Raw genomic sequence first — 12,644 nt, 5'->3', positions numbered from 1 at the left:
AGCTATACTTCAAACTAAACTGGTACAATGATCATGAGAATTGCACATGGCTTACCTATCCCTGGTAAAGTCAACCCATAATTACTCCAGTAAATTTATTGTTTTTCTAAATTTTAATTGCTCAACCTCAAGAATATTGCCCCTCAAAATATTTAGGCTATAGTGTGTAGTGTGTCAATTAGAAGTTCACTCTTACCTATTTTGATCATGCATGATTTTAAAACCTATTTTGGAATGCAGAGTTTTTGTCCATCAAAACTGTCATTGACAGGCAATTTTGCCTTCTTTTTCAGAAATCAATCATTTAGTGCAATACTAATTAAAACATGCAAATTTGTAGTGAAAAGTAAAACCTTCAACGGCAACACTACCAGCAAAGCTATAAAATGTTCTTCACCAATATTAGTTGCCATGCAGGCAAATTGATTTCTTCATTCTTATCCAGATCTTTGTGGAGTAAGAAAGTCATTTACCATTAAAGATAGTGACAAAATTAATAAACACTGACATCGTTACTGCCAAATTAATAAACACACAATTATAACAAATAAAACATCATGTAGTCTTCAAGTGGTTCTTTATCACAGTGGATATCTTCTCAGCAGCAAACCGCAAAGTATCAGGCTTGCAAAATGAATAACTGATACGAAAGCAATTCTTAAAATTCCCAACTACTGAAAATCTGAAAACCATTTACATAACTGTGTTAAACACATCATCACACAACACATACTTGTTTCCAACTTGGAAGCTGATTTTATATTCCTTAGAGCATTCATCTAAAATTCCTACAATATAATATTCTACACTACATAACTGTACACTAATTGATCAGCTTTATTACTTTGAGCCTCCATCCCATCTGGGAGACTAACCCACACGTAACATCCACCCTGTAGTGAACACAATACTATAACAATGTAGCTATTAGCATTATTGTAATGCAGTGGGTAAGTAGAATTCTAGGAAAATGAGAACAGAAAGAAGGAACAGGAATAATCAATGGAAAATGCCTGATAAAGGCCTTATGTCAATACACGGGTTGGATTTTATGACAAAATGTTTCTTTGCAGCATCGTTTGATTCTTCCGCTAAATTAAAAAAATTGAAACTCTCTAACAGTCACTCTGTACTAAAATACTCCAATAGAGTAGTCAATATAGAGATCTGCATGCAAAGGTTACTGAGAGCCTGTGGCTGGCATAGATTATATAGACTAGATAACTTGCTAACACGGCTATTCTAAGTACTCTGATTAACTAACAGTGCCTGTGAATAGGTAGGGACTAGGGAAGCTGCATCAGAATAAAAGTTAACAATATTATGATGGGGAGGCTGGAATGGCCCATGACTATTCATACTGTTCTCATCAAAGCCAAACAACCATACTGCAATTACTGCCACATGCATGTGTCATCTTATCCTGAGACTGCAGGTGTAGCTTCCTGATAGTAATGTAGAATATTTTTAGTTGAATCTTTTAATGTTTGTGGTTGTAAGGAAGTACCTAGTTCTCAGTGTTGACAAGTTAGCATAGTCTATATTGCTATCATCTACATCAAATCAGATGGCTGCAGATTCGAGGCTGCCCAGGTCCAGTCATGAAATTTTTTCTCCTTTCTCCACCTTTTCAAACACACTTTCTGTAACAACTTTGAACAGGCTATAGGACCAAGTGCCCTACAGACCTTCAGCACTTGTGTTGTAAAGCCTTGATAATTTTTTTTTAAGTCACTAGCTTTCAATAGTCTAATAAATAAAGCCTTATTAGAGGAAGGACCCAGCAATTCTGCAAAGAAGCATTTGGTGTAAAATCCAACCTGTATATTGACATGATGACGTTTCCATTTGGTCATTCCACTGCCCATTCTTATTTCTCTAGAATTCTATGTACCCACACACAGTCACTTTGTTACTTAACGTAACACCTCAGCGTTCTGGAACTACAGAGTCCACCTGAAATTTGGATAACTTGGCACCAATGGGTTGTGTGGAATTGTGCTATTAAAGCATTATAATTATTTAGGAACTCAATTAAATCCTATAAATGTGCAACTATTAGAAAAATAATTAGGTGTTTGGTTTAACTATAGGAAAAAATTGCACCAAAATAAAAAGTTCATAATAAAACTGTAAGGGATACTATATACACTCAGTAGCTAGTACCTGCATCTACACAACAGGTTGTCACTGAAAACAGAGCATGACAATCACACCCCAATGATTTTAACAATCGAGCATCTAGCTACAGTTATAATCTAGCCAGACTTATTAAACAATCAAACATGGCAACCATGAGCCTTAGTGGTCTAACTCTATATAAAAGTGATCCAATATAGTCACCACTCTCTTATAATAACTGCATTAATAGTAATAAAGAAACGGCAAATTATAACACACTCCTTAATGATCTAGCTGTCTTTATAGTACAGCCACCACATCCCCTTATTAGTCTGGATGCACTTGTAATAAATAGCACAGTGGAAATTAGACATAAGGCAACCACACCCATTTAAATATCACATAGGCCAGAGGCTCACTTTAGATACTCTAATAAAACAGTCACCCTAATACAACAGCCATGTACCACAATGTTATTCAATCTGATGTGTATATCATTATATGCCATAACAAACTAGAACGTTTTTAAAATTATTAACTTAAAAATTAAGTATGAATCCAATTGATAAAAAAGTAGTATAAGAATGATGGTATAACCTTGTTTTGCCACTGAACAACAATATCATATCAATGTAGGAATTTTCCTACCGAGCTATGTTGTAATACCATCATTTGTATATCTTGTTTCACTACTTTTTTATCGCTTGGATCCCTATATACTTCATTTTTAAAGTGTATAGCTAGTGTTATCAATAACAATTAGCACTTGACAATATTGAAATTTTTATACCACTGATTTAGTGATACTGTACTATTAGTGGGTACAGAATGTAATTCAGTACAAGTATAGGCAGGTGCATCGACCTCAGGTTTGTTTAGGGTATGGCCTCTTCACCCCTAATTTTCCAAGTCAGCTTATGTACTAAGAATTAAGGACCATAGTGTATGGGTTACATAGATGTTTAGACCCACCAGAACATTTATAATAACTCACATGCACAACTAACCATTGGTTGAGACACTTGTACTTCCTTAGGTAACTCTCTTCTAAACACATCTGTCACAGCTTTACAATGAGACTATATGTATAGATCTTAAAATGTTAACTTTTATACTCCTACAGCTACTGATTACCTTCAGAGCAGCACGGTACTCTTCTGTGCTACTGTCAACATATCCCAGTGAAATGGCACTGGCCATTATACAAGATACTGTATGATTAAAGCATCCTCCACTCACAGCCAAACCACTGCATATAGAAAAAACGAACTTAGACAAAAGGACAGTGTGGGTCTAAACCAGTCAGTTGCATTTACCAAAGTTTTTACTTAACTATACAGTTGCACAAATGTATTATACAGGTGGATAGCTGTAAAAATTTCTTAAGTGAGAATTTAAAATTATCAGATGGATCGAGGGGAAGGAAAAGCCTTCTTGAGTTTTATTCAAAACATCATTCACACCAAAACAGACTGGGAACTCACAGTCTATTAAAGTATTTGGTAATTCAAGCATTCTCTAGTGCCATTAGATAAAAAAAATTAGAGTCAAGATAGTCTAATAGAGCAGTCACATACTCAAACAGACATTCTACTATTTCTATTGTGACACTGCCTAACACTGAGCATCAACAGGTTGTATCTCAGAAAACAAGTTTCTTAGATAAATACATGTTTAAAAATAGCACTTTTAGATAAACATCAAAATACCCTCTAACGTCTCCTAGATCTGCCTACGTTTAAAGATGTGGCCTTTCAAGTGGCCACTTTGACATACTTCACTGTATTACCTCTCTGCTATCAATTTCAGTACTTTATAAGGAGCCTCTATCCAGCCTAGTCTTATTCCAGGAGAGAATATCTTAGAGAATGTACCATTGGACACAACATTTGCTGCATAATCTGGATCAGACCTATACACTATATGTAATGACATCTTGTAACACTAGTGTAATACTTTGTGTCATAGGAGTAGAGTCTTGTTGGTGGCTTGTCAGTAAAATACAACAGGTTGTAGACATCATCACACACTATCAGTAGATTGTGTCTCCTGGCTATTGCTATCACCTCCTTGTAACGATCTGGAAATACAAAACACACAATTCACAGTGATGTATCGGATTGGTGATGGATTTAGAGAGGGGTACTTGTATACATATACCACACAAACAAAAAAAAACAGCCAAGCTGTGAAAAAAGGTACGGTCTTAAAAAGCCTGGGTGAAAAAAGTTGTGAAATTAAAGGTGGCAGCCAAGAAATGGCTGCAATGATGTTAATGCTAATAAATTTTTAAAATGCACAGAATGTTCTACAACAATCTAGTACTTCTATTAGTAGATCTATGAAATTAAAAATATTTATTAATAAGCAGATCTAGAATTTTCATTTAAAGCAGAAATTAAGTGAGGTGATCAGCCAAGATAGCAGTGGTTCAGTGGTTAAGGATGCAGGTGTTAGGTATGGAGGTCCCTGGTTTGAACTCTGGTAAGTTTTTTTGGAATTTTGTGTGCACCTATTATACCCATGGTGACTGCTCTATTAGAGTATTACAATCCTGCAATTTTACACATGAAAGGCATTTTTATTATAGTAGAGCAGCTAAGCAGCAAATTTTGATAAAATGATAAAAGTACCAAATTTTCTGTGGAAGTTGAATAAGGTATACTTTATTAATTATTTGAGATATGGTGCCACGTCAAAATCATTGCCTTAGGGTATCTTTTGAAACTTTTAATCTAGGTTATATAGCTGGTCACAAAACCATATAAGTGCATTCAAAAGTTTTGGTTTAAATTGCATTGCATGCATGTATTTAAAATTTACAGGTGCAATCCTTCAAAATGTGGTAAAATAACCTGTTTATAAACACTTCTAATGGAGCCAATATTTCAGCGGTAAAAGTACAGGCACAATCCAATAGAAATAATATGTTGCATATATATGGCTTCATATACCATGATCCTCTGTGCTTCTTAACCTAGTAAGGTAATGACCTGGATAGACACCTCCCTTGCTCAGCTTTTGGATATGACCTTCCCTGGCTCATTTATTCAAATGCAAAATTTCAGAACATTTACTATTGATCACTTTTACGGCTTCTTCAATGTATTTTCTACTTGTCAGGTTCTTTGAGTGTGATATGATTAGTAATTGTAATGGCACTGTACAGTATGAATTAAGCAAACGTTGTATCAAGTTTGGTGCTTTTATCAAAAAGTGAATGATTTTATCGCTTAGCCGCTCTACTATTATAACTACATGACTGTATGTGCGATTTCTTTCAAATCACAAAAGGTTTGCAATATGATGGTTACTACATATACAGACTGATTTTACAGTCATTCCTTCAAGCAGTGTACCCTGTGGTCATGACAAAACAAATCACTATCGTATTTTTCAAAAATCATGTATAACTCCCTTGTTCTTTATCCGATGTGTACACACTTTGGACTGTAAACATGCTGCATTATGTTCTTACTGTCCTCAAAATTTGAAGAAGATCAACTGAAGCATGCACAAGTCATAGTAAGTTTTCTAAGTGTTGCAAAAAGAAGAATAAGAAGAAGCAGAAGAAATATATGAAGAAACTAAAATGAACTTTGAAAGCGTGAATTCTCAGTGATGGCTCAGCGGATTCAACTCATATTTGAAACAGGAGGTGTCCCACCCCACAGGAGTTTCCACAACAAAATATGGTTAATTTCTGATCAGGAAATATTGAGCGACGGATGTGTAAAAACAGTGTTTTCTTGGTTACTGTAAAATACACACTGGTCTGTCACATGCTTGCACTGGCTGTACTTGACCACACGATACACTATATCATGTCTTGAATTTTATATTTTACACGTAAGTAGAAAAAGAGCCAGGTGCAAACGCTCCCATGCAGCAACAACAGAGCTCACATTTGATGATTGAAACTTCAAAACTCCTACGAAATTGGTATATGGTCCTAATAGGATTTTGTGAAGTTGAACATTCAATCTTCAAACAAACCTCCGGGCCCTGGCTTCTCAATCTCTACATACACCAATATACCTTAATGTTATAAAGAAATCATAAAATTATATAAACACTTGTTGATTTTTAAACATCTTGTCAAAGACTATAAAAAGAATCTACTACTTCAATCATAACTAGGAATGTAGAGAGAAGCAAGAACAGCCTGTGGAATAACATAGCTAAAGTTAGTATAAAAACAGCTCTATTTATTTTTCATACGAAATTTTGCAGTATACCATTACATTTATCCTACAGTTTGCTCTTACATGTGACTGGCCAGCTTCCACATACAAAATCAAACTCATGTTTTTACCACAGTTGGATTGCTGGTCTAAATGCTTAACATTTTAACTTGTATCGCGGCATATGTATTAAATAATCTTACCAAGACTCAAACATTTTCCAGTTGGATTATGAAATGTTGGCACCAGGTATATCATTCCTTTGTATGGTTTTGTCTCAGTTAGTGGACGAGTAGCAGGTTTAGCATTATGTGAGGTGACAGTCTCTTCCAGAGCTGATGGTATACCTTCTGGATCTGTAGGAACTGTGTACAAGTTAACAGTGTAATAATTATTTACACTTATAATTTTACAGTGCTTCTTCGATTATCCCTTGGGACTAAGACGTGTTCAGATAATCAGGAAAATCAAAACCCATTCATTTATATACAGAGACCTGTTCAAATACTCTAATAGAACATACATTTTAGACAAAATACTCTAATAGAGCAGTCATTTCTACTGCACAGTTGGATAACCAAGTGTTCAGATAATAGAGATCGAGGGAGCACTGTATTACACCTACCACTTATAATGTTCAAACCATAGCCTTCAAATACTTTGAACACACGAAAATATGAAGGATCTTCTACATAAACATTGTCTCTTGCTTCAAACAACAGAGAAGAGATTAAACTAATCCCATGTGTTGCTCCCGCAGTAACATAAAGTTCATCACTGCAAAGAGAAAACTTACACAGGTTAGTACAGGCATATAACTAACGCTAGAACATATGCTTGATATTGTCTTGAAAGGAAATCTGCCAACATCTTCCTGAAATACTCATCACCATTTTCTGGACCATACTGTGTCATTGTTTGCAGCTGGCGGGTCTGTTGGTGAATGTTAAGAAACACAGTATAGTACATGTGTGTTTGTGAGTGTGTGAGTGTGTACATGTATGCACGTGCATATGCGTGTGTCTGTGTTGATTGGTTCTGATTGTTGAAATAAAGGCAAATACAGTTCATAAGTTTAACTAATCATGCACTTCATTGTCAGTCCAATCTTGAGTTACACATCATGGACACAAAACTATTTCAAGTGCTTATGCACTACTATTAGAGGGAGTAGATTCCTGTAACAGAACTTATAAAGCAATTGCATTGCTACTAAAAACAGAGCATGACAACCATACTCTTTAAAATCAAACGTACAGTGACCATGTTTTAAAACAATCCAAACATGGTGACCACGCTCCTTAGTGACTGCGATCAGCCAAGTTTTATCAAGATAAGTAACAAGCTAAGATTAAGGTACTCTAATTAGGTCACAGCTAAGAGAACAGACGCTACAACAAAAAAGTTAACAAACTAGTGCAATGTAATTTTAAAAATGAAGTTCTAGTGATAAAAAGTAGCAAAACAAGATGTGGCATTACAACATAGCTATAAGTTGGATAATCCCTACTTTGGAACTGAACAAATGCATAGTGTCAATATAGGGGTTATCCCTCCCACATAGCTATGTTGTAATAATATCTTGTTTTACCACTTGTTATTGCTTCATTTATTTCTTTTAATAGCACTAGTAGTTAGCTATTAATTTAAAATTTTCTGTAATTTCAGATTTATTGAAATTTTCTTTCCAAATTATAGAGCAGAGGCCAGGTTGTGGGATAGATACCACCTAAACTTCAAAATAAATGCCCCTTAGCAGCACAATTAACACAGAATTAATGACAAAACCATTCACCATTGTACCACTACATGCTTAGGCCACTCCAAATAAATTCTCTGTTTCCCATCCACCTCCCGCATCTAGTTACTGTCAGCTCTATTATATTCCATTATTCCGTATTCTCCCATTATTTTCCGGTTATTGTTGCATACTGACAGGCTCATTTGAAACCATGTCAGCTCACGTGTCAGCAGTGCTATCAAGTCTGCACAAACTTCACGTTTGTGCTATTTTTGCAATCTCAAAAGGAAGGAACAAGCTTAAGCATACTTTTATGCAGCTTTTTATTTTTTATGATTGGGCAAGGCAAATAATGGCTTGAAAAGCTGCCAATCTTATAATGAATAATGAAAATGAACCGCCCGCCCGCATGCAAATATGCTTGAGTCCAGGACGGGAAACAGAGAATTTATTTGGAGTGGCTTTACCATCAAGCCAGATCCTTGCCAAGGCCAGAAGTTACTACTGAAGTTTTCAAAAGGGAGCTTGTGAAGCGGACATAAAAATTGCACAAGATACTCTAATAGAATAGTCACATGCCGCAATAAAAATATTAGCAATACTGTAACTAAATGTTACAATACCGTAGCTGGGAAGGGCAAGTGGAACATCAGAGTGTATGCACACATGAATGCAGCATAACAAAATTTGAAGTAATGCGGGCCATGTAGATGAGAAGCAATTTCCTGGCATTAGCTCATGCAGTCTTACTTTCATTAATGATTTAGTAACTGATGTCCTAATACACCGCATGTGATGATTGTGATTTACAGTGTCAGAACCTGTTAATCAGGACTCTTGAACACGAGGACATGGGTCTGCCATAACCTGGACACTTTGCAATAAATGATCCCTTAACATGTAAACTGACCTGGAAAATCATTGATATGATCAGGATAATTTGGTCAGTCGGTCCCAAGGTATCAATACACAAGTCTCACTGTACAGCACTGCCTGTATAGTATACAAGAAAAACCGGAAAGACGAATGGGAAGCAATGAGCGTTGGCAGTAAGCCGGCTTGGCAGTAACAGATGAAGGCAGTAGATGGAAACATACGAAGCTCATAAACTATTATATGTTAATCTGGCTGTTAATTAACAGTGATACTGATGAAGCTTACCGCACAATGCGACGTTGCATTGCAGAAGAGTTGGGCTGCCTTTTTGGCCATTTCAGCGTAAGGAAATCCTCCTTTCAAACTAACAACATCCGGACTAGGTAATACTAATGTTGGGACGATCGACTGAGCCATCCTAGCACTGCTCCTCCCTGAATTTCAAATCCTATAGTATTTCAAGCAATATAAAGAATTCACCTCGTATTTCACTAATCACTATGAATTGAATAATTACACTAAATAATGCGGAGCATACATGGCAACCTCATAGTTATGATGCTGATTAGTTACTATACTCACTAATTGTTACCTTATGCCAGTGCAACTGCAATGTATGCCGCCGGCATGAATAGACCGGCCATGGTGGTCTTCTGTTTGCATGCTCAGTAGCTATAGCCTATCTTCTCTGCATAGCTACAAACTTGATTGCCACGTGGAACTGGCAAACATTTCATCGTGCCTATATCATAAGTGACAAACAAACAAGCACAAAAGAGAAGTAGTATAATAATAAAGTAGCTACTTCTCACGAGTTAGCGATGCAAACAACAGTCTGAGCAGTAAAACTTAATTTTGTGTTTTTTTACACCAGGACAGGATCTGATGCAGTTGGCTTGCCATAAAGAGATGACTTTTAATGTCTGTATCACTCCCTCTGATTTAATGCAGTTCTTATAGCTATAGTTACAATGGCTGAGCTCTCAAATGAGAAATTATAAAAGCGATAATATTCAAGTCTAGTTTGCTACCATAATAGCTACTTGCAAAGAACACATGCATGTTAGCTATCCAGTGTACACAAGAAACAGATCCTATAGCTTTTCTGTTACTGCAACACTAAGCAACTGCAATGTTTCAGTATATAGTAACTTAAACATATTATGCCGTATATATATACCTCACTGTATAGCTAGTACTCATCACACAACAGGGAGTATACTAAACACATTATGTACATGTAACTATTGTAATATTATTTATGTTTAAAAGTCAAATGAAAAAAATTGCAACTTTTCCTATTGATCATTCACGTCATTCTTCATAGCCAATGTTCTCTATGCAATGACACATAGCTAATGAGTTAGTTATAATCATGCTTGCAAATTTTAGTATCCTGTTTCTTTCAGCAATCTCTATTCTTGTATTTTAATTTTTTATACACTGGTTTGTATATACTTTTATAAATCCATAAATTTTATGGATAAATATGCATGAGAAATTTAGAGGTGTGTGATTACAAAATTAATTTAGACTTATCTCAAAATGTGACTGAATATTGGAAAATCACCTATATGGATGCATTTGACACCTAAAACATTTAATGATCAAATCACAAACTTTGTAGTGCAAATTTACTTGTTATTGATTGTAAGCCATTCTCAATACCTTAAATTACAAGAAAATTCTTGAAATATTTTTAAACCTGTGTCCTGCTTTTATTAGCAATTAACCCACTAAACATGAAAATTCTAATTATTTCACGTACGCCTATATGGGTGATTTTCCAAAATTCAGCAACTTATCTCGATTATCTAAATAGATAATTGAAACAAATATTTATTTAGTTAACTATTTAAAAATTTAGCCAGTAAAGTGAGTAAATTACAATTTGAAGAGTACAAAAAAATAGAAAATGTTAGTTTTAACACTGTGCCCAAGTGGTGGGAGAGTTGGAGGTGTTTACACCATCGGTTATTCTTTGGTATACAAGTAATTTACTGAAATTTACTATTATCTAGATAAATAAACCTATTATCCTTATCTCGATATGTCTTATGATATCTTGATAATCAAATAAATAGTATAGCTATCTAGATAATTGCACACCTCTAGAGAAATAGTGCATAATAATATAATTAAAATGACTACAAAACATAGGTGCCTGTGGTGGCTGATGTTAGCTATATAATATACACATGTCAATCATAAAGTTTAAGTTGCATTTAGCTATTCAGTATTATTATTGGCTGTCAACTATATCATCAGCATTATTCAATCAAGCCAAAGTTACCAAACACTGGTGCATTAACTTGCAAGCTGTCTGTGGATCAAGTCACCACCAGGCCTGGGATTTTTTCTGCATTCAGTGTAGTTTTCAGTTACAGGTTTCTGACTATTGTTAGCCTTCTTGCAGGTCCCTAAAGGGATAGTTGTCTAATAAATAAATTTTAAAAAATTAAGTTGTCTCTGCAATTACTTACAGCTTAATCTAAGAAATGAGAATTAAGCAAGCCAGTACATATGTGCAAACCATTTTAGAACCATGACGAAGCACATCAAACCCATTAAAAGCCTAACACTTGGAATTAGATCTCATATTTGGCCTCAACAAATATAAGTTCTATATTTCAGAAATGGATAAGCACTGCATGCAATTGCTCTGGTATAAATACACCCTGCATGGTAAAGGCAGCTACTATAACCTAGCAAGCAAGAACCAATTATTCTTTATCACTACCACACAGGATATGTACCATATCCATTAGAGATCTTCATGTGTGTAACAAACCAAGTGATAGCTGAGAAGTTAGTGGGTTTGACGTTCTCCATCATAGTTTTAGCTTGCTGACTTTTTGCAATTGGGTCAATATGGGGGCCAAACAGTAATTACCATATTTGGTGAATAGCCAGCTAAATTGCATTTGGTGAAGTAAACTCTGTGGCATCAGCTCTAAGGGGGAAACCACTTTAGAGGATTTTTGGTGTGCATTTCTATTAAGGTTTGCTATAATCATGGACAATCCCTATTATGAACAAACTATTGTGTGTGTTTAATTCAATGTTATAAGGGTGAATGCTATAGTGTAGATTAGTCTCCCAGATGGGATAAAATGTGCATTATTTTGTGTGTGAAGTACATTATTTTTTGTTCTCTATAATATTATTGTCATGATTGTCCTTAATATTAGTCAAAATGCAGAGCGGGCTTGTGTGGTAGTAGAGGAGAAGGCTGAAGGGAGTTGTAACCAACTAGGGAGGTATGGAGCATACTCACCCAGGACATTCTTGTGACAAGATATTGAATGTGGAAGTAATTTGAGAGAAATGATTGAGATCTGGAAAAAGCTTGGAACAAACTTTATGGTATAGATAGGTTAGGTTTGAAATAAATAAAATCTTAAAGAAATTTGAATAGTACAAGAGGATATAGAAAACTATTTTTATTGGTTGGGTTGTAAGACAACTTTTACTTAAATGGTGGACGGCAAAGAACTTTTTAGCTATCTACAATTGGATCTTGAGGTCAAATTCGTTTAGTAGAGATTTAAGATGCACACATACACATGTATACATAACTTTGACTTCATACTATTCTGCAACTTGCTATTTTAGTCTAACCTTCACAACTAGCTCATCATGCACCATTTTATAAAGCATCTTATTCATTGATGGGTCATTCCATGTCAAATCAACTCCAACATAAACTTGAATGTATTATA

At 35.2% G+C, this 12,644-nt stretch overlaps 1 protein-coding gene across 1 annotated transcript; it reads right to left on the bottom strand.

The window, feature by feature from the left end:
- Nucleotides 1-542: 542 nt before the first annotated feature.
- On the bottom strand, nt 543-9,392 carry LOC136238504 (uncharacterized HTH-type transcriptional regulator YisV-like). Its single transcript, XM_066029040.1, has 10 exons — nt 9,208-9,392; nt 7,129-7,238; nt 6,931-7,082; nt 6,509-6,670; nt 4,078-4,201; nt 3,911-4,033; nt 3,256-3,370; nt 3,129-3,200; nt 845-893; nt 543-788 (listed from the first exon to the last, which is right to left on the bottom strand). The coding sequence occupies exons 1-10, from the start codon at nt 9,337-9,339 to the stop codon at nt 694-696; spliced, it is 1,134 nt and encodes a 377-aa protein (XP_065885112.1). The 5' UTR covers nt 9,340-9,392; the 3' UTR covers nt 543-693.
- Nucleotides 9,393-12,644: the final 3,252 nt, after the last annotated feature.

Source organism: Dysidea avara, chromosome 11 (genome assembly GCF_963678975.1).
Source record: "Dysidea avara chromosome 11, odDysAvar1.4, whole genome shotgun sequence".
Taxonomy (NCBI): Eukaryota; Metazoa; Porifera; class Demospongiae; order Dictyoceratida; family Dysideidae; genus Dysidea; species Dysidea avara.
Note: the sequence above shows the minus strand (reverse complement) of the source record. Positions and strands in the feature narration are given on the sequence as shown.